Below are 23529 nucleotides of genomic sequence, written 5' to 3' on the forward strand. Positions count from 1 at the left end.
AAGAGCAAGCATCCTCTCCTCCTCTGTGAATTAACAGCAACCAGCAGTAAAATGTAGCCTACTGGGGTGCTATCTTGTTGTAGACTGGACAAGAAACATGAATTTTCAAGAGCTTAACATACGAAACTACAAAATTAAAACAAAAATCAAACAATCAAACTTACGAACTGCCGAATTTCTAATATTAGACTACACTCTAGAGCAGATGAGGGATTAAGCGTAGCACAAGCCCGCTTTTAAGGTAATTTTCACACACAAAAAGAACAAAAAAAAATTCGATGAGAAACAAAAATAATATTTATATTAACTTTGAATAGTCACAGTTCGACTATTAATGAGTCAGTTGTTGAAGGGCGGAATTATAGAGCTACTTCCTATCCAACATAAAAAAAGAAACCACGCAGGTGTTTTACCGTTCACACAACACTTCGTACGAGTGGACAGCTACTTCCGCACCACCGTACGGTATGTAGACACATCCATGGGAAGACTGAACCTTTCCCACGGTTTGGGATCCCTCATGGTAAGCCCGTCCCACATACAGTGGCTCTCCGTCGGCCGTATTTCCTCCGCAGATGGCATCCGGAGGAATGATGCCTCCGTGAGCATTATCCCAGATCAGTTCCTTTTGGCAGAGCACCTCGAAGCCGTCCACGAAATGTTCTCCACCCCCGTACGCCACGTAGGCGGCATTTTTCGCGGGAATCACCTTGGCCGGCAGCAAATCACCGGAATGATGTGCCCGGCCAACGTAGATGGTGCATCCGTCGCTGTCCTGTCCTCCGGGGACCATGTTCGGGGGATGGGGGCCATTGGCGGTGGTCCAAATCCATTTGGTTGCTGTGCAAGAAACGAAACCATGAGGCCTTAACTCTCTGAACGGCAATTTTCCGATTGATGCCTACCCATGACGACTGTCAGTCAGTTGGAAGAGATCTTAACCGCTGGAAACTGCAACTGGTACTGAGTGCTTTGAACTGATAAATAGTGGTTCAACCTATATAAAAATAAATGATAAATCCTCCCTCCCCCGTTATCAGTGTGTATAATATACTTTCTCGACTATTGATTTTGATTTACTTTGGGCTAATTATGCAAAACTGTTACAGTAAAGTGCGCTATCTTATCGAAGTTTATTTGAACAAGATTGCACCTAAATTTACGTTATCTGTGTGGTACCTACCTGTTGTTCTTTCTCCGTTTCTTAGACTCAAATCCACTTGAACGGAAATGAATCATTATTTCGTTAGTTGTGACACACAAGATTTGAATGCATTTCATCCTCTGTTATCGTCATATCGTGGCTACGTTTTTAGTTTAGATACATATGTTTCTGTTTATTTCCTTTGTTATCTTTATTTCAATAGATCGAACAACAAGGTCTTATTACCTCTTCGATCCATTGTAGGCAAGTAGCGGCCTGGCTTGGAAGCAAAAAGTTATTCTTTCTCTCCTTAAAAAAACCATCACCCAAATTAGGCAGCTTTTCCATCGCATATTTGTCTAATTTTCATTTCATTTAATTCATTCTTGTACACTCAATATTTCGTCTGAAGTCAATCGATGTTGGCAAAACTTAACTATGGTCAACCTGAAAAATTGCTAATACACATTCATCACGGCGTCACAATATTCGATTAATATTGAAATTTCTATACAAAAACTTTTTTTATATCTCCTTCGGGATTTTTGACTCCATCACTATGGACGAAACCATTTTTTTTTAAATTTATTTTATATTTTGTCGATCCTTCACTAAATATCTATCTAGAAGTGAGAAATAAATTGTGAACCTGTCTCACTACTTTCTGACAAGACTGACGAGTCGCGCTCAACAGTTCCTACTCGTAAACCTGATTCGGATCCCCTCTCTGGAGCCACCGGATGAGCGTTACCATCAGTTTAACCCTTCCTTTCCCATGGTAGCACAGGTGATCCACAACTTTGCACTGCTCGCATATGAACGCAACACCATTTTCTCACCGAATGAGTGAAGAAACAATGCACGAAATTTGAAGGAAATCGGTTCGCTAAGCTGCTGGTAATCGGAAGCTGCAAAAGAATTTAAATCAAGTCGTCATTAGTTGTTCAATAACATGACAAGTTTTTATAATGTAACCGGTTGGTTACAAATCGTTTGATTTTTGTTTTCATTTTGTAGTTTTGTATGTTATATTAGAAAATTCATGTTTTTGTAAAGTCTCACAACAAGATAGCACCACAGTAGGCTACATTTCTGCAAGCTGCTGTCAATTGATATTGGAGGAAAAGGAGGAATATTTGAAAAATGAAACGAAAAAGCCGAAAAGGAAGCTTGCTTCCGTTTTTCGAGTCTCTTCTGAATCAGGCGTCCGTGTGTGAAGTCGTGTCCTGTATAGTGTTTGTGAACGTCCACGGAATTCACCCGAATACCGGTGTGTCTTCGGCACGGGTCGGCCCGCAGACCCTTTGTGGTCTCGCGCCTAAAACGTAAAGGATCATCATCTTCGTCCTCGGGTTCTGCGGATCCCTAATTATTAAGGAGGACTTCCCTTCTCGGCCTGTCCGGATACGGGGCACTCTCGTGGGCAGGCCGATTAATAGCCAACGAAGGAAGACGCCTGCAACGACCGAGTCCAGCAACGCCCGCTGGCGCCGACGGTTTCGGCACCCCGTCGATACGCCCTTAAATTGACGGCCCTCCTGCTTCCGGAACTGGAATTCCGGAACCGCGACGTCGCTACACAGCAGCAGCAGCACATCACGGTTAGTGAGCCAAATACACGCCACACAAGACACAGAACATTGTTTTATACACACAGACAACACGCCACATAAAAACATTAATAAAAGCAAACATAGAAACATGAAATTTCCCGATTTGTTGTATTTTACCCGAAAAGTCCTTGGTTACCCAGTAGCCAGCCGGCCCTGAGGTTCCGTACTCTTGAGTACCTTGCCTTGGCTGGTCTAGCCGCTGCAAATTCAACCGTAACAAATGGCGCCCAACAAAAAGTCCGCGAAAGGTAACCAAGAGACGACCGCGTAGAATACAAAAATCTAAGGATTTTTTCTGACGGGAGGTGGCAGGGATTCGTGCGATCCACGAATGGCTGTCGCCGTACATTATCCCACTATTTTAGTTTAAAAAGTGCTTGATACGATGTTTTGTGTTTAGAGAAGGTCCCGACCAGAAGAAGGACTTTAATCGATTTCCAAAACCATTTTTCCCGGTAAAGAATTCGATGGTTTTGGTTGTTCGCGTTTTTAGAGAAAATTTATGTTTAATGTTCATGTTTTAACAAAGCATAGTTTTATTTTGCATAATTTTTAACAACAATCAACATGGCAACACTTTTAACCCACACCGATTTTCTTTGCAGCACATAGCAAATTGTCAAACTGCCGATAACATAAACAAAACAAGAATGGTGAAACGAAAAAGAATTAAAACTAAAGTGAAATATGTGCCGGTGGAATTTCAATCGACGGACTACGACGCTGATGATTCGGACAGCGATGAGTCTGCGGAAATGCCGTGTCCGGTACACTCATCGCATCCCAATTACCCGGTGGGATCGTTAGCTGCCGATTTGGAATCATCACTGGCCATATGGAACGCGATGAAATCACAGGGAAAACTTTTGCCGATCGATCTGGTAAGAAGTCGGAAGCCCATGCAAGCTTTACACCAGGATCTTCAGGTCCTGTGCAAAGATGCAGAAACTAGACATCTGCCTATCATCGCCACTTGTAAGTACCAGAAAAATGAACCGTTAATTAGCAACCCCAACCCTACATATTCAAAATATGATTCGAATTCGCTAAATGATGATTTCTTTTCTGATTTCTCGGAACCCATCAGAAGATTAAACCAACACAATCAGTCCAATTCAAGATCAGGATCCGGAAATGAAGGATGTTACCTGAAACATAACCCTCCCAACAAAAACCATTATGATTCAAGTACTTCCGGTTACAGAACCATAGAACCTGAGAGCTTCAACAAATTAGAGGCAGAAATGATGCGAATGGTTGAGTGTCTTGTAGATGCTCGCTTGGAACCCTACTTCAAAAAGGCCAAATCTTCCAAAGTTCGAAAGAAATCATAACATGCTTAAACTTCATTAATTGAATTTAAAAAAAACGGCTTGGAATAGGTTTATTGAATTCGGAATGTGATATAAAAAAATACTGTGATATAAATGTTTATTTAGTTTGTGAAATTTATTAAATTTTATACATGTTTGTTCTTTTTAGGTTCAAAGGGTTTTTCATGAGAGTTGAAGAAGCACGGACCAACTTGGCTTTTAATTCGAGTGGCTTTATGGCTTTGTACGCCACGGCCTGCAAGAATTGTAAAGTCAACGTTGAGTCGGTGGCGCGACTTCATAGGAATCCTGTGAAAAAGAAAAACACAAACAAATTAATAAGAAATCGGCTATCTAGGCCTTGACACACCCACGCATGAGACTAGAGTTTAGAGAACTTTGCTAGTCGTTAAGTCAAAGCGGGTGTCAAGTCACACAATAAAGAAAATGTTATTAAAATTGCTAAATTACATTACCTGGAGAATCAATCCGGGAACTCATAACGGCACAGGCAACCGTCGACGATGGAAGAGTAAACCCGTCGTGGCTCTTTCATGGTGCGGTGGTATGTGGTGTGTGCGTGAAGGGATTACCCTACGAGCACTGGCCAGCTCTGAAACTGATCAAAAGAATAATCACTTTAACCATTCTAAGATGGTAATTGAATATTAATGTACTCACCTATTTCATCTTTCGCTGCAAAGATATTAAAACGGTGTTCTGGTAAAATTTTACATTTAGCTGCATATCTCTTTTGGGGACAAAAGAGTTTATTGGGCAGCAGTAAATGCCACCAACTTTGAAGATGATCGTCAACCTAAAAGTAAAAAAAAAATCGTACCCTGACACGTCCTAGTCAAATAGAAAAACTCACCTCAGCATAGCGATGCAATACAGCTTGTAAAAGCATAAACCACCTACTTAAAACTAAGGTTTCAACAAAAATATGCTAGTAGATAAACAAACACGCATTGGGATATTCTGACTGACAGATCGGTCAAAATCCGATCAGTGAGATATTGCCCGCCAACAATTGCCCGCTCGTGAGGATCATTTTAAAAGTGATCTAATCTCCGAATAGGGTGCTGTATATACTTATTATTTATAGGGTACTGTAATTATTAGTTTATTAAATTATTATTTTTTTTTTTTTTTTTTTTCGTTTTGAGTTTTTGGCACGGACCATGGGTGTTCCATAAAGCCAATGGTGTTGAGTTTTATGTCGATTGACAATTGAACGTTACGCGATCAAAATATCATTTGAGTGAAGTTTAGTAAACAATCATATTTAAAGCTAACTTTACAGGCTCAAACATTTATTTTTACTTCATCCAAGTAATCTGCGAAGAGTTTATACTCACTATATTGTTTTCTTTCTAACATTTGTAGGAAGCTAGTTTTATTTTCAAGAAAATTGTAGACTGTACGGTGAGTGGTGAACTTTGTGCAATCAAAAAGGAGATGATCGAGGTCTTCGATCACCCCACAGTGGTCACACAAGTTGGAGCTAATCAGACCCCAGTTTTGGAGACGATCCTTTGTTGCAGTATGGAATGTTCTTATTCTTGATATTTGTACTGTCGTGTTGGTGTTGAAAAACATATTATGGAACCATGGTTTGGTATGAATGTTAGGCATAATTGTAAAGTGTTTTATTCCCTTTTCTTGGGATATTATTTGGTAATTCCTATTCCATTCGCCAACTATTTTGTTTTTCTGTGTCAAAAGCGCATCTCCTAAGGTAAGACCGAAGGGTTCAGTAAAATTTTTCGTTTTGGCCATTTTGGCAGCAATGTCAGCTCTATCATTCCCTAAAATGTTAGAATGTCCAGGAATCCATTGAATTACTACTTTCTGGAGACTTGCTTTAGCTGTGAAGTTATTTATTTCATTTATGATGTAATTATCAGTTTTATTATTTTTCAATAGGTCACAACTACTTTTTGAATCTGTGAGAATACAGACGTTACTTAATTTTTTGTTATCCGCATATTTAATTGCTTCTAGAATAGCTAGTAACTCGGCATTAGTAATAGTGAAATTTGGATTGAGTTTAAAACTTTTAGAGATCTTTTCATAATCATCGTAAAAACCGTAACCAGTATGTTCTTTGGTTTTTGATCCGTCTGTATATATTAGATAAAATTCATTGTACTTATCTCTTATTACGTTTAATGTTATTTGTTTCAAAGCTGATATGTTAGAGTTTTTTTTTATTGATTTTTCCGATGCTTGTATGTATTTCCAACTTAGCTGGTCTGTCTTCTATTGTATTATTTAGTGCACACATTTGACTAAGTAAGTAGTAGTTATCTATTGTAATTTTTTCCAAAAAAGAGGTTTGACTGAAATGTGTATTAGAATTAATTAATGGAATTATTGAATCTAATATTGGGCTATTTCTGTAGTAAAATGATTTGCTTATTTCTTTAAGTGCTAAGTAGTTTGCTCTTTGTTTGATGGGTATTTCACCTGTTTCACTGAGCAGTACCTGATTTGGGGTAGATTTTAGTAGTCTCATTGCAATTTTCAAAGAAGTGTTGTATGCTGTTTGAATTTTTTTCATTTCTGTATCACAAGCTTTAGCATAAATGGTTATTGCATAATCTATGTGTGATCTTATAAGAGATTGGTTTATTTGTAGTAAAGTTTTAGGATGTGCTCCATGTGTTTTTCGACTAAGCATTTTTAAGATATTTGTTTTATTTTTAATTTTCTTTATTGTTTCTGTTATGTGTCTTTTAAAAGTTAATTTGTGATCTATATACAGTCCTAAATATTTCTGGAGTGGTGCGGTGGGAATCGTATTGTTATCTATACTTATGTTTAGGGTTTGTAATTTATTTGTAAAACATACTGTGGCAGATTTGTCTGGATTGATGGTAAGTTTCAATTGTGTGAATACTTCTTTGATTTTGTTTAACACATTGTTCATTTTTTCAGCAGCGAGAGTGGGGCTCTTAGCTACCCGCATACTAAAAAACTGTATCTCGAATAATCTATACGATACATTTACGTCTTCCGAAAAAGTGATTGTTCCTGTAAACGCAACTGTAACATTGAACGATACTTCGACAACGATAAGAACGAAACATGAAAGTTAATATAAATGAGTGATGGTATCTGGAAAGGTTTTTAAATGGTATGAACGGTTTCCGTCATTTCTTCTTTAATCGTAAAAATTATCACGAACCGTTACCTATACCGTTCATTCCTTTTGTCAAACTCACGAAAAAAATGAACGAAACGCCGCGGTTATAGATGCCAGATGGTTTTGCATAAAAATCGGTACGCATCAATGAAAATATCTTTTATATATTTCTTTTCTTTTTTATATGACTCATATATACGCTTAATATTTTACGGTTTTACTAAATGAGGTTAGGTACAATTTTTACGCGATGCTGTTAACAACACTTTAAGTGACTTTATTCATGATAATTATGGGCGTTTATTTGCCAATCCATCTGGAATTGAATACAATTTTACTTCATTTGTTTTGCTTGTAATAATAAAATACGTGTGAATAAACTTTATGCGGTTCCAATATATATTTCATTGAACATGATTCACATAAATACAGCAATATTACAATAATTTTGGTTGTTTTGTAAATTGGCAAACAGACATAGAAACATCAAATTTGCGTTTGCATTGTGTAAGGCATTTTTGATTCAAAACTTTGATTGGATCTGATTGGAATTTCTAATTCGAATTAACAGATTATTTATGCTATCATAACATTCTTAAGTTACAACGCATGATCATCCTAATCATCTCTAATAAAACATTTACATTTTGCATCTCAATATTTTTACAAATATTGATAAAACATTGCACCTGGCACCACTGTAGCAAACGGCCTGATTCCTTTTGTTTGGCTGCTTTCGGAAAAAATTTTTGTTATCGGTAAGCGCGAATATTCGATCGAATCTCTCTAAATTTGCTGCTAGAGCAGAGCAATCATCTCGCCGGAATAAAAATAAAAACCCGAGGACATTACTGTTTGTACCAGGTAAGTGAAACTAAAAATCATATTAGAATAAATACGATGATCTTGTTTCTTATGTTTTAGGTTTTACTATTGGGGCCCTCATAGTGTTACTGGTCTCACTCCGTGGTACGGATTGCAGCTTCCGATTGACTAGTTGGACCATGCAGTTTGGGGGAAATTGCTCTGCATTTCGGCTATTTCATCGATTCCGGAGGAAAACTTCACGGACCATTCACACACAATAATTTTGCTGGCGCCGGATCGTTTTACAAGGTATGATGATTGAATCAATTGCAACAGGAGGAATCGGAACGAAAATGGACATCTGAAGCGAGTTATTTTGTGTCATTTTCTTAAGGTAATTCAATAAAATTATGAAATTAAATAGCTTTCTCATTCTTATCCGAAAATTTCCCAATTTGCATTACGTTTGTGTGCGTGCTTTTTTCACAAACGGTTCTCAAAACAGTCCGCATAATGTTGGAATAATATAAGGTCAAATCGTTACAGAACTATTAACGTAAACGTTTAGATGTAAAAGATCCTCAGAACAAACTATAACGATTACAGTTCGATGATCCCAATACGTTTTCCACAATTGATTTTGGGACTTTAACCTAACTGCTTGTAGAACAGTTCTCCCATACAATTGTTTTAACAGTTTTTAACAGTTACATAACCTAACGACATATTAAAAATACTGTCGATTGGGAATTCACGGTTAAACCAATGTTTTTTACAGTTTGAAATATCGTTTGCTAAACATCTTTGCTACACTTAATAAAATCGTTTACGACTATTGGAGAGAACGTTAGGTTACAATCCTGGTTTATGCGGGTATGACCAACATAGCAAAGTCATCCGCGTATTGAAAACAATAAGCTTCGTTTTGGATTATCTTGTGAATTCTGGCGGTATATATATTGAACAGGATGGGTGACAGGGGGCACCCTTGCGGTAATCCCTTGTTCGTTTTCCTATATATATCTGTTCCATCATTTAGTGTTACTACTGTAGTTCGATGTTTGAGGTATTCGAATAGCCAGTTGCAAATTTCTGCGGGGAAATTGTATTCGTCTAACGTTTCTAATAACATAGTTACATCTACATTATCGAACGCCTTACTTAAATCTATAAAAGTAACTACTGCGATTTCGTTGTTGCGCTTAGTCGTCTGTATTCTGGAAATTAATGCATTGATGCAATTTACTGCAGATGTTTTCTTCTTAAATCCGAAAGAGTATTTCGGTATGATGTTGTGTTTTTCGATGAATTTAACTAAAGGGGTTTTAATGATAATATTTATTGTTTTAAGAAAAACTTGTATTAACGATATTGGTCTATAACCTATTGGCTCAAATTGGCTTTTCCCTGGTTTGTTTATTGGGACAATTTTTACTGTTCTCCATGAATTCGGTATTGAATTCTCCTGAAAGACTTTATTAAGGATTTCTGTTATTTTAATGATTATCTTAACGTCAAGTTGTTTTAGGATGTGATACGAAACTTTATCATATCCTGGGGCTGAGCTATCTTTTTTTTGATTCAGTACATTTTTGACATCTTTCCAATTTATAGTTATCGTGTTGTTTTTAGGTTTTATTTGATATTTTATGTCGTCTGAGATCTCTGGAAAATTAAGATCAATGAAACTTTGTGTCAGTTCTTTATTGTTCAATAGATGTATGTTTTCTTTTTTGGAAAAGCCTCCGCTCAGCATTTTCACGTAATTCCATAATTGTTTCGAAGGTAATTCAGGTGTTAATTTATCAATCAATTCTTTGTAAGATTTTCGTTTTTCTTTTCTTATCATATATTTCAGTTTTGCTCTACTTTTTTTAAAATCAATGTAGTTATCGAGTGTTAAGTTCCTATAATAAGCTTTTAATTTTTCGTTCTTTTCCTCTAGCTGATTTTTAATTTCACTGGTCCACCATGGTTTGGGTGTATTATTATTAGCTTTGGGAGTGAATTCCGATTCCCTGATTACTTTTTCAAATGATTCTTGCAACTCGTCAGCTGTGTCGATTTTTTCGAAACTCCTATCGTTTAGCTTCTTGATGACTTTCGTTTTGTTTATTTGTTTGTTTGAATATTTGAAGTTAGGTGTAAAGTTCATGATTTCTATTTCGATCATTTTGTGATTCCCTGAGATTTCATAGTCTAGTATTTTCCAATTTATTTTATGTGCAATATCTGAAGACACCATCGTGAGGTCAATGGCCGAGGGTATTGTATCGGGAGGTTTAATGAGTGTTGCAGAACCGTCGTTGATAACTATCAGATCTGTGTTATCTAGCATGTGCACTAATAACTCTCCTCTAGAGCAGTTATGATCTGCGTGATTCCACAAAGAACTGTGCGCATTAAAATCGCCTGCTAAAATCGTGTTCATATTTTGCATTTCTATGTGTCTGAAAAGTTTGATTAATGGTTCTTTAATTTGGCTGTTATTAATTGGTGCTGGGGGAATATAAATTGAGATTAATTGTATAGGTTCTATTGTATTTATTAGTTTAACTGCAGCAACTTCTATCGGGGTCAAATCTGGCATTGTAATCTCAGTAAATGCGATTTCATTTTTGATTAAGAAACCTACTCCACCATAACCATTGGTTCTGGTCACTCTAGGAAATTTATATCCCGGTATATTACAGGTTTCTTGATCTTTTAACCATATTTCTGATAATATTGTTACGTCTATGTGATTACTTTTTAAAAATTGACTTAAAAGCGCTCTTTTCTCGGCTGGTCTAATACTATTAATATTGTATTGAATTATTTTTAAATCTCTCGCTGTAGTATTCATTTTTAACTATAATGACGTTGTTAAAAATTTTATTAAATAAAAAACAAAAGAGCTTAAATGTAAAAAAATGCTTTAATTATTTCGTAAAAAATTGATAGTTTTTGATTTTATAACAGTTTATCTGGAGGTAATTCTACATCATTATGTTGTGTTGGTATGTTGAACAAATTATTTAATTCGTCATTTATTTTAATAAGCAGAAGATCTGAGTTCCAGTCTCCTGTTTTTTTGCTCGTTTGTTCCTTGATTTCTAATTGAATCGCCTTAATTTTATCGTATACTCGGTTCATTTTTAATTCTTTCATTATTTCTGTTTTCAGGTAATGAGTTAACGTTTCTATTTCCGTTTTTTTGTTAATTGGGTTTGAAATGATCATATTATTCTTACTTGTACTTGAGCCTACGAATGGATTTACTATTGGGCTCGGAATAGTCATATTTTTATTACTTGTACTCGGACCTGCGGATTGAGTTATTAATGAGTTTGATGTTGATGGTTGGATGTTGGGAAAATCTTGCTGGGAATGGATTTGAAGTCTGAATTGTTGAGATTTTTTGGGGTGAAATTTTATAGCTTCAGAGTAAGTGAGTTTTTGAGTTGTCATTGTGATATTAATATTTTGTTGCCTTATTCTTTCAGGGCATTCTTTAAAGTTTGCTTCGTGGTTACCTTGACAGTGTATACAGTTTTGGTCGTTAGCTTTACAATCTTTCAAGTTATGTTCTTGGCCACATTTCTTACAACGTATTTTGCTCTTGCAAGATTTGATTTTATGGCCAAATTTCCAGCACTGTTGGCATTGCTTAAGGGGGAAAATGTATGCGTCTACTTTGGCATTTATACCATAGATTTTGACCGTTTCAGGAAGTGTTTCTCCGGTTACTTTTATTTTCACGGCAAGGGTTGGTATCGGATCACCAATTGGTTTTCCGTTTTCAAATTTGATTTTTGTAACTCTTTGGACTTCTTCGATTTTTTTATTGCATTCGATATTTTCTTTTATTTCCTGGTCTGTCAAAGATTTTGGAATTCCTTTGATGATTCCATAGGACGATTGAAACATTTTAGGGATGTATACTTTATAATTATATGTTTCTTTAAGTAATTTGGAATTCAATAATTGTTCAGCTTGGGAGGGTTTTTCAAATGTTATTTTGAATCGTCCCTTTCCAGCCTGTGTTAGTGTTTTATATGTTTTTATTTCTATATTTCGAAGAATTTTTGCTATTTCCATTACATGGATGAAATGCGTTGGAGATTTTTTTTGGTTATTATCCTTTGTTTCATTATTTGTATTAAGTTTGATTTCGTTATTTGTTTTTGATTCGGTTTCGTTATCTGTATTTGGTTCAATAAAGAGTGTTTTATGAATAGGGTTTCTTATCCAATTTGATGTTTTATTATTCTTACGATTTTTTTTATTTTTTCTCTTATTATTTTCATCATCTGCTTCGTTTGGTGTGCTTGTACATGATTCTTCCGTCATGTGTTCAATTTTAGATTTTTTCTTTTCATTCTTCATGTTTTCATCACTTCTTTGTCGTTTTAGATTCGGTGTATCATTCGCTAAAGTAAATTCGATGTCGGAGTCGTCGGAGTCGTCTCCTCCACCGTGGTCTTCATTAGACTGCCTCCCACTCATCATGGCGTCATTTCAATCCTAACCTAAATTTTTCTCTTATTTTATCTCAACCTTAAAACTAATTCTTATTCAATATAGTAAGTACTCACGGTTCGTAGTTACATAAACAGAGTAAAAACGGTAATGGAACCAATTAAAATATAAAAAACCAAATGATTGTTTGACTCAACTCAAATAATTTCAGAGAAAGCACATTTCTCAAAAGCTTCTATAGTATTCGAAAACCGAACTCAACGGGCCACTGGATTACTTCACACGTCTGTCTAGCTTGGCTTTTAGCGGTTGAATGTAAATTATTTTTGTCGTAACAGTCATTTAGTACGATCGATCGTTTAAGTGTTGCGCAACATAGTGATAAGTATTTTAGTTTAAAAATATGTTGATTTTGGTGAAACAAATAAAGTGGAAATTGAAAGTTTCATTGTGCATGTAATTACAATAGTGATATAAGTTAAGTGAATAGTTTTAGATTATATTTGTGATGCACGTTTAAATGAATTTAACCTGTTGTGTGTTATTTATTACCACGTTTGGATTTTTATTTAATGTGCGCTTTCAAATATGATCTGTGATATTCATGTTAATTTATTATTCTCTAGTTGTAAGATACTTTTAATGATTCGTGCACGTTTATTTAAATTTTGGCTTGTTTATTAATTATGTATTTATTTATTCACCATAGTCTTAAAGTAATTTTAATTTTCAGTGCACGTTGAATTGAAGTTTGTTTTTATTTATTATTTTATGCATGTTTAGCCCTAAAGATGCATTACAAATATGAAAAATTTAATTATGCTTTGTCGTTTTAAATGTAATATGTCTGCCACAATTCGATAAATGCGAAGGATTGTTCTGGAAACAAAAAAATGCAAAACACTTCGTATTTTCACATTTTTTCATTGGAGTGGTGGATAGTGTAACCGGTTGGTTACAAATCGTTTGATTTTTGTTTTCATTTTGTAGTTTTGTATGTTATATTAGAAAATTCATGTTTTTGTAAAGTCTCACAACAAGATAGCACCACAGTAGGCTACATTTCTGCAAGCTGCTGTCAATTGATATTGGAGGAAAAGGAGGAATATTTGAAAAATGAAACGAAAAAGCCGAAAAGGAAGCTTGCTTCCGTTTTTCGAGTCTCTTCTATACCAGGCGTCCGTGTGTGAAGTCAAGTTCCTGTTAAGTGTTTGTGAACGTCTACGGAATTCACCCGGATACCGGATTGTCTTCGTCACGGCTCGGCCCGCAGATCCCTTGTGGTCTCGCGCCTTATCGTAAAGGATCAGCATCATCATCGTCCTCGGGTTCTGCAGAATCCTAATTTCCAAGGAGGACTTCCCTTCTCGGCCTGTCCGGATACGGGGCACTCTCGTGGGCAGGCCGATTAAAAGTCAAAGAAGGAAGACGCCTGCATTAACTGAGTCCAGCAACGCCCGCTGGCGCCGACAGTTTCGGCACTCCGTCGATTCGCCAATATATCGACGGCCCTCCTGCTTCCGGAACTGGATTTCCGGAACTACGACGTCGCGACGCAGCAGTAACAGCAGCACATCACGGTTAGTGAAAAAATTACACGCCACACAAGACACAGAACATTGTTTTTATACACACAGACAACACGCCACATGAAAACATTAATAAAAAAGACATAGAAACAGGAAATTTCCGATTTCTGTATTTTATCCGTAAATGTCCTTGGTTACCCAGTAGCCAGCCGGCCCGGAGGTTCCGTACTCTTAGAGTACCTTGCCTTGGCTGGTCTAGCCGCTGCTTTTCTATAAGTAACAATGATTTCCCTCAAATAAAAGTATTGACGTGCAGAAAGTTGCTTATGCAAGCAGAATCAAATGATGGTTGTAGTATCATAGTTCAGGTTAATATGGCATTTTATACGATATTGCCCTTCTCACTATCCATGTTGAATTTATGTAGACAAGCATGCCTTGAAAACTTACATTCGTTGTGGGACAATCAGGAGTACCAGACAGCGCGGCGTGTGGTTAACGACATTTGGACTTCCAGCAAGAGCTAACGGGTTAGTTCCAGATCAGATCCTTTTCTCCGATACTACATTTGGCGACGAGGAGAAAAATTGCTTGTTTGTTGGGTAAGATATTTCAAAAACGTTTTGACTCTGTGAGATTAAGTCTTGCAGATTTGGAAGATTATATTGACTAAAAACGAACCAGTTGTCTCAATGCGAAAAGAAAAGTCTGGTTTCGATATGCAACAGCAGGAGAAGTAAAAATGGATCAGGCGCTTAAATGCGCAGTCAGAAGTCTGATTCCATTCTGCCGAATGGCAGATTGAAAAGAGCCAGTCGCTTAAATGATTGAAATCTGGTATCATTTTGCGAAAGAGCAGGTAATAGTGATAAGAATCAGTAGCTTAAATGCTGTTAATGGATCGATGGAAAAAGCTAATTTTCCGAGTGGAGTCGCTACTAGTGCTCAGAGCTATCAAACCTCATGATCTAAGTAGCATAGAAAACACAGAAATATCAACAAAACATAACACTGTGTTGCACTATGAGAGATCACGTGGACAAAAATCGAAAAAAAACATCTAAATATTACATGAAAGTTGATACTTTGTTAAGGAAAAGCTCAAATTTCGGAACTCTCCAATTCTTAAGATATTGAAAACTTCACTATGTTAAAAAAGAACTAAAAAGCAAATTTGATCACCGATAATAAAGATCTTCTGCGAATAATATATTGTTGTAAACGTTAATCTCTATAAAGTGGCTGATCTGCTGATTTTCCGGCTGATTTTTTTTTCAAGTTTTGCGTGGATATTCTAACAAGTTCTGAAGAGTTCAGTTACGATCTGAAGATTTGGAGCATATTGAAAACTTCACCGTTGTCAGCTTTTGGACCTAGACTCTATAAAAAGTAATTATAAAACGAGCTTATCAGTTTTACAGGTCACCTGTCTTTGACTTTGAAACTTTGCACCTTAATGGGTTACCTATATTGTCCTAACTATTCAAACATGTTTTTTTTTCACAAATCTGATCTGGCTAGGAGTGTTTGAGATACCAACCGAAAGGTTAGGGGTCTGAGTTCTGCACAAATACATGAAAGAATTTTACCCTTTTAAATAAACATATAAGACACATTCAAATTAATATTTTGAAATGTTATTTATAACAAAAAAAAAAACGACAGTCAAATTGTTGAAAACATTTTGAATATATTTTTGTCCGCTTGCTTGTATGACAATCTCTCATAGTGCGTTACAACAGTTACCATAGTTACCGCAAGATTTGTTTTATTTTCATAATAAACAAGAATGAACGCAAAGCTTAAGCATGAAGTAAACATGAAAAGATAGGCTGGCAGATTTTATGAAGTTTTAATTTATGTTGAAGTTCGTTTTTTTTCTCAACAAATTAAAAATAACTATACGATCGAGCGATTCTATGTGCGTGCTCGGATTGGGTGTAAGCGGAGCAAAAAACGATGGAATTCTATACTATGCATTCCTGCAATTTTCCAGCACGTTTTCGGCCCCTTTTTTTTAAACCGAGGAAAACCGTGCATTCAATCTCAAAAACCGACCCATATCCGAACAAATCTGAGCAAAGTAATCCAATATTTAATCAAGACAATAAAAATAGGACAAATTCTCGTGAACCTTTATTTTATCGTCGAAGCACATCAAATTGTGTTTAATAATTCTAATTTTTTAAAATTAATTTTGATGAAAATAATTAGAAAAAATCGTTTTTGGATCCTAATTCAAAACTTATGTTTACTCAATTTGACTTTTTTTGGTAAATTTAGCAAATTTTGTGAATACATCCGGAATAAAACCGGGAAATCTGGAATGCTTGTTCTATAAGTTCTAAGAACCGTTGACACTATTGAAAAAAAAACTAATCTTATTCATCCCATTGAAGTAATTCAAACGTTCTTTTTGTTCAACAGTTGTGGAATAAAATTTTCAGGCCATTTATTTGTTGATTATACTAGCATTTAATTCACAGTTTAATTTATCAAGAATCTAAATGATTTCATGTCACCCTAACCTGATTTTGCTTTAGCACCGCCATCTGTTAAAAATAGAAAGGTTTTATATTAAAATGATAGATGGCAGATTTTATCTCTCTAGCGGAAAACTACGCAAAAGGCGCTTAAAACGATCCATTGAAAGTCTGATTCCATTTCATTGGGTACATGAATTTAAATTGCTTAGCCAAATAATTGGCAAAAGTGTCTCCTTGAGGAAAATTATGTTGAATTGGTCGGTTGGTATAGTTACTGACAGAAAGAAGGTATCAAGGAAATTTTGATCACCTACTTTGATTTGGCAGAGCACTATAGTAAGAAAAATACAGTTAAATGATTGCGTGTGGAGTTTTGGTTCCTCAAGGTACCATTGAGTGTTACAAATGATGGATGCTACTGACTGTAAACCTTGATATATAGCAACAGTGAAAATTTAAAAATATTTGAGAGACACCTGCTTGTTTGAGCCAAAAATGTCAGTCAGCTCGCCGAGATGCATCTTAAATATGCAAATGAATCTGATACACGTTCAATTATTTCTTGTTTTTCATTTACACCCTATGTATCGTTATCTTCCCAATGGAGCATATATGAAAACCAAAATTCATCGAATGGAACATTAAAGTAGGCTTAAATTAAGCATCTTTTGTTCTAGAACTTTAGTTGTTAATCAACATTTCTATTTTCAAAACGTGAAAAACCTCGTTGGAAGGAAAGGGTTGAAAAGTTGCATGATAAGCGGAACTCCTCGGACCCCCTTCTGAACACCGACAATACTATTTTTAACCTCCTACACGACTGGCTTTCTGCCCGATCAGATGAATCAATAGAGCATATGACTCTTATACCCTTATTTTGGTTTTTGTTTGAATCGCATTCGTTTGAAGGTTCCTCAATTGGAGTTGTTTTTTTTTCGTTCGAACGTCAAAGAATATTTCGATCTTTCGAACATAACATAACGGTGATTAATCTCTTCATAAAAATAAAAACATTATGCAACATTTGTGAAAAAAAACCGTTGTCACGGTTTGTTCTAAGTTCCTCAGCTCTAATCACTGAGCTTAAGGGGCCTTTTCCTTTCTTCGAAATCAATAGATAAACTAAAATATTTCACCATTTTCAGAAGAATTAAAAAGTGGATTAAAACATTTGCACTCACACACCCTTTGGGGCACCTTCCATTCGTTGATATCTTATCGTGAGTTTTTTTTACCAGTGATTTAAATATCTCTTCAAGGTTTCTTATCTTTCTGGCACTGGTGATGTGTTAGCAGGAAATTCGCGCCAGCGTTCAATCTCGCGCGAAGACACCTGTGCAGTTGAAGAACGGCTTCTTTGGTGAGTGCAACCGATATCTGGGGCAGGTGTAAAGTTGATTTCACTCTTCTACAATCATGACTGGTGAGTATATTTTAACGACTTATTTTTTGTCAATCATGAAACACAAAAAAAAACTCAAACATTTGAATTTGCTATGTTGAAGAAATTTGTCAATAGAGGCTATTTTCAAAAAAATAATTATTGTATCGCACTGTGTGAAGTTTCATCGACTACAAAAAAAATGGACAAATTATGTGCATTTTCCGATATAATCCAATATTTTTGAAACCGTGATGCTGCTATTTAGGACCCCCTCCCCCGATAGGGTTCATTTACGAGAACATGGGAATCGATCAACCATATCCGACCGGATACGACCTCTCGTACGGACCTGGGTCAGCCTTCATGCCTCAACCCCATAACCTTCCAGTAGAAACCAAAACTTCCGACTCTGACAGTAGCAGCAGTTCATCTTCGTCCGGTGACGAGTATGAACTTCCAGCTTCCACTGCTCAACATCAGCAATATCACTTTTCAGATGATCTACTGGGTATGAAAATTTTCCTTTGAATGTTCCGAGTCTGAGTACCAAATCTTTCTCTCCATTGTGTGACTAACACGTCGTCAAGAATGAATTTCCGTTGACTAATTGGTTGAAGTAATAATCGTACTGACAACCCTCAACGTATACACTCATCTTCCACATTTTATTTCGATCTTCTGCACACAGGAGGATGCTGGCAGCACTGTTCCGCGAGCGGTCCCTTCCCGGCTGGGATGGTGCGAGCCGGAGTCGATGCCGATGGGTCGCCCATTTTTGCGGGCCGTGCCTTCCACGAGGGTGAAATGCTTCCGGCCAAGGTCATCCCTGCCCAGAATGCTGCCTACATTTGCTGGGGAGGGGAGGAAATCATGAAGGAAGAATTCGAGGTTCTGAGGGCGGGAGATTTCGTGTGGGAATTTGCCACCGGAGGAGTCGTTCCGGAGGGAGCCGTCAAGATTGGGGCCACCGTCGATGGGGAACCGCTGTACATGGGCCGTGCCCTGCACGCTGGAACGCAGACCCCCGGCAAGGTTCACTCTTCCCATGGGTGTCTGTACATTCCATTCGGAGGTGCCGAAATTAGCTACGCAGAGTACGAGGTGCTTTGCCTCAAGTGAAAGAGGGACTGAATTCGCATGATAAAAATAAAAGTTTTTTAATCAATTTTGTTTGTAAAAAAAAATGTATCAAATTTTTCAACAGTCGGTTTGATTATACCATATCAAGTTTTTGTTTATATGATGAAGGCTAAGTGTTTGATCTACTCATGGGTTGAGAACTGCCTCTGCTTTTTTATGTCTCGTAGAATTTTCTGTATATAGGCATATGTTTGCGCCTTTTGGCAGGCAAGAATACTTTTTTATAATCCATCTAGGGCCCCTGCCCTGGGCAACACCCAAGATAGGTAGATCAAAAGGTATGACATTGCGCTTAACCTCAATCGACAGAGCCGTGTAAACGCAGGGTCAAAAATAGTTACGAAATTTCGAACAATATGTATGGGATTTGAAACATAATTTCAATTTATGGAAGATTGGGGGGTCTTATTGTCCAAATAAGTAATCAGTCGCATTCTTTGAAATACGTTGTGTAGCGATTCGTAAAATTTATGATTAAAAGCTTTCTTTATTTTGACTACGAGACAGGTTTTCTTTGGCAATTTAGCAGTATTTGAGCAAAATATTCGAATTTCGGAGAGCATTTTTTCATATGTAGTTGTAAAATATGATGAAAAAATGACTTGTTTCAGCTTGAAATGAATGCTTTTTTATATAAGATACTAAAAAATGAAAAAAAATTTCAGTTATAAGGAATTCAGCAAAAAGCAATTTTTTTTAACTCTATTAAAATTCACTTAAGAAATATTTTTCCATCCGCAGAGCGCTCAATGCATTGTAAATACTTTGGTGAACATTTCTATATTTTTTGCAGAATTTTAAAATCAGTATTGTATTAAGTAAACTAATATTTTAAAAAATTTCCATACATTTCTGTGGAATTTCTATAACTATTTTTCGGTTGGCCTACTAATACATATGCAAGCAACGGAGTAGTATACCTAAGAAATCTAGCTATCCTGGGCAACACCTCCATCAGCAAGGAGATGGCATCCCTATCCTTTGTCATTGCATTTGACAACCATCAAAATTACGGGCCCACGATTTTGTGGGCCCATAACAAACCTGACAGTTTGCTGTCAAGGAACCGCACTAAACGTCAAATTGTCAAGAATTATGAATGATTGCACACTAACACAATAATCATTCTGGTTCCTCATTGGTTGAAATTTTGACTTTTCAAACTCCGTACTGCTTTGAGCGGAAAACACCATAAACGTCTCTCCCGATGGATAGAAAAAAAGAAAAAGATTCTTGTTCGCAAGAAGAACCAGGTTGCCATTCCCCTGTCCATCAGCTGTTCAACTTTTCTGCAATGGTAGGAAGGCATACGAACACCTGGAGATCGAAGCAACCAGTTGTTGTGAAGTGACGTGGTTTTGTCAAGCTGCTGCAAAATGCCTCGAAAATTTGAAAATGATCGAGAAAAAGTTGTATACTGAAAGTGGGATTGAAACAGGAAAAGACGGTTTCGTTAGATTTTATCAGAGGACATGGAAGCGCAGATGCACAAGAGCCAGCTAACAAGGACAAGGGAGCATGGCGATGGAATTACAGCATCTTTAAAACGGCCGAAAATCACCCTAAATAGTTAGCTTGGGATGTTATCGTGATTATTTGGGGAGCTCGTTCAATTTTACTTTGTGTTTAAGAAGTTTGAAGAAGTTGTCTTCCTTCCACTGCATTCTTTCTTTTGCCTTGGCATTGAAAATTTTGAATCCAGATTGTTTAATTTTTGTTGACGTTATTCTTTCGTTATTTTTCAATGAAAAATTTGAAAAATTGATAACAGTCCTCGGCCGGAAGCGTAGCAGGAAAAACCGATCGTATTTAGTGTAGTACGACTATTTTGGATTCTTTTGATAACAATGATTAATGAAAATATTGAGGCTAGTTAGAATATTGTACTATGAATTTTCAAATAGTTAGCAAAGGTATTCTAAATGTCTAATAATACCTAATAACACATCAATCACAAACTTGTTAAAGTACATATTCAAGAATATGATATGTCAATTTAAAAATTTGATCAAATAACTTTATATGCTTGTTTTGTAAATTTATATGTACATTCATATATTAGGGAAAATAGTAAGGAGTTTATAGTAAATTTTAACATATATATTGCGAATTTTCTAGCAGGCCCATAAATTTGGATTTTGTTTTTGATTTAAAATATTTCGGTATATAACATTAAAATATCAATGCATTTGACGTAATTTTAATACAAATTAAAAATTTACCAGCCTCAATGGTAGAGCTAGAAGTTTCAGTAGGAAACTTTAGGAGAATAGGAGGTGTAGGACGAAACCATCACCCGCAATGCTGGCCAAGCATCTCCCAGGGTTTACCTTCCCCAATTACCTGTTACAAACCTCCCCACGTTTATGGGTGGATCGTAGAGATCTCTGCATCTACTTGTTAAGTAAACGTGAGTCACTTAAGTGACTAACATTCCTTCCCACTTCCCCTCTTCCCCACACAGTCCGCAGGGTTCGGCCAGGGCACCTTCAACATTCTGTGGGGGCTGGTTTTTTCAGTTTAAGAGAGATTAAGTAATCTGAGGCAACGAATTGAAAGACTTCAGTTTCTATTGAAACTACAGGTAAGAAAGTGTAACATCATCTCAAAAGAGAAGTGGTACATCTTTAAAAACTGTAATTTCATAAAACGGAGAGTTGCTGAGTAGCGCCAACCGAAGTTTTAGGCGACTGTTCATGCGAATGCGAATGGTAGGAAGGCATACGAACACCTTCCAGAATTAAGACGAATGCACCCCCCCAGCAATTTTTTTTCACTTTTTTGTTCTCTATAGTCTACTTTTACAATAAATATAGAAAAAAATTGATTCCGGTTAATCGTAGGCTAGGTCTAGGCTAGATAGGCGGTCTCGTTTGAGGACAATTTGGTAGATTCATCTGATTTGATACGATCTGGAAATTTTTGGATTTGTGTAGTGACGTGATGCCAAATGCCAAATCCTGCCAGGCCTAAACAGTATCTGGTGATCATGCTTGCGCATCATGGGGAGCAGGCGACGGTTCAGGCATTCTCGGACGTAAACAGCTGTATTCATTGTGTCAGTGGTCACGAACGGCTCGGAAAGCGTGCTACACTCACGTATGGCATTTTTACAGAATTTTCCGGTAAAAATGTATGTCTCCGTCTCTTCAATATTTTGGCCATCCCGAACAGTGCCATACTGGTCACCTGGAAGCGTTTAGTAATCAAACTTGCTCTAGGATTCGTCGTCGACAAGGCCGGATTAAGATGGGGGGGGGAGGGGCAATTTCCCCGTACCCTCTGCTTAGAGGGGGCCCCCGAGGGAAATTAAATTAACATTACTTTAATCATACTACTACAAACCTATGAAAAGAAATCAAAACTTGAAAATCGGAAGGAGAACTTGAAATAAATAAAACAACTAAAGAGGCCTCCGTGAAATAATATCTACACCCATAGAAGAGGTTGCAAAAATCCAATGCCTATTCAGCATATCTCTGTGCCGATAATGCGCTGAAATGTGCACTGTGCCGAAGACGGTATGTTTGAAAAACCGTAACTGGCATAAGGACTCGGCTCCCAACCAAAATGATGACCACTACATTCAAGCGAAACAAGAAAAACGTTTTATGGGATTTCCTTCCTATTGGATAATTCATCCCAGAAACAAGAAAATAAAAATTAAAACCACAGCGCTGTAGTGAGAATCGAACTCAATTCACCAATTGTATCGCCTTGCCAGCCCGACATTCTAACCAGTGTACTATTCGAGCTTCTTGCAGGATGAGGTATATTTGTCATAGGCTTTCTGTTACCGATCAACCACAAAAAAAAACGTACAACGGCGGCTTCCCGGCGTTTGGCCTTCTTTCAATGCATTCCTTTGTCTTGCGATGGAAACGGGAAAGGGAACGGGAGTGAAGGAACGGGAAACCCATTGAATGAGAACTGTGCTTTGCTTACTGCCTGCTATTACATACACACGCTACATATACACAGCTGCTAAAGCCGGGCAGCTTGGCCGGTGTTGTTTGCCGGTGAATTGAAGGAATGTTTTTGTTGTTGCTTTTGCTACATACACACGCACAGCTTAGCCGTGTTTGCCGGCGGATTGAATTAGAAGGATGTTTTTGTTGTTGCTTTTGCTACGTTCACACGCACAGTGCTCGGTTCGCTGGCTGCCTGGTGTTGGCCGGTATTTATTTCCATCCTTCTTCGGCTTGTGATGCGATGGGGAGGGACGCGAAAACGTTTTTATTTTGTTTCATTCAGACATACGCAATTCGGTTGCTCTGGGAGGTTAATGCCGGTGGGCGCAAATCGAATCAGTGCCGGTCGCGTTATCTTCTTGTACCAATGATGCTATGAAATTGACTACACGCCATTGGCACAGAGGCTGAATTTTGGGTGTAGAATAGTTTTTCTCTTACATAAGTTAAGGGGCCCCCCTAAGCGCCGATGTCTGGCGCGAGTCTGGTATTGGTACGCTAGGCGTACTGGGTTCGATTGCCGGTATCGG

At 37.1% G+C, this 23529-nt stretch overlaps 2 protein-coding genes and 1 long non-coding RNA gene across 3 annotated transcripts; 1 reads left to right on the forward strand and 2 right to left on the reverse strand.

Annotated features, from left to right (window-relative positions):
* Positions 1 to 274: 274 nt before the first annotated feature.
* On the reverse strand, positions 275 to 1016 carry LOC129757595 (uncharacterized). The gene is made up of 2 exons (XM_055754867.1): positions 906 to 1016; positions 275 to 840 (listed from the first exon to the last, which is right to left on the reverse strand). The coding sequence occupies exons 1-2, from the start codon at positions 907 to 909 to the stop codon at positions 410 to 412; spliced, it is 435 nt and encodes a 144-aa protein (XP_055610842.1). The 5' UTR covers positions 910 to 1016; the 3' UTR covers positions 275 to 409.
* A 3214-nt stretch (positions 1017 to 4230) lies between these two features.
* On the reverse strand, positions 4231 to 5075 carry LOC129751490 (uncharacterized). Its single transcript, XR_008738724.1, has 4 exons — positions 4945 to 5075; positions 4752 to 4887; positions 4547 to 4689; positions 4231 to 4379 (listed from the first exon to the last, which is right to left on the reverse strand). It is a non-coding gene; the product is annotated as an uncharacterized LOC129751490 (long non-coding RNA).
* A 12728-nt stretch (positions 5076 to 17803) lies between these two features.
* On the forward strand, positions 17804 to 19128 carry LOC129757485 (uncharacterized). The gene is made up of 3 exons (XM_055754731.1): positions 17804 to 17927; positions 18154 to 18396; positions 18577 to 19128. The coding sequence occupies exons 1-3, from the start codon at positions 17921 to 17923 to the stop codon at positions 19005 to 19007; spliced, it is 681 nt and encodes a 226-aa protein (XP_055610706.1). The 5' UTR covers positions 17804 to 17920; the 3' UTR covers positions 19008 to 19128.
* Positions 19129 to 23529: the final 4401 nt, after the last annotated feature.

The sequence above is a fragment of the Uranotaenia lowii genome, chromosome 3, assembly GCF_029784155.1.
Source record: "Uranotaenia lowii strain MFRU-FL chromosome 3, ASM2978415v1, whole genome shotgun sequence".
Classification (NCBI taxonomy): Eukaryota; Metazoa; Arthropoda; class Insecta; order Diptera; family Culicidae; genus Uranotaenia; species Uranotaenia lowii.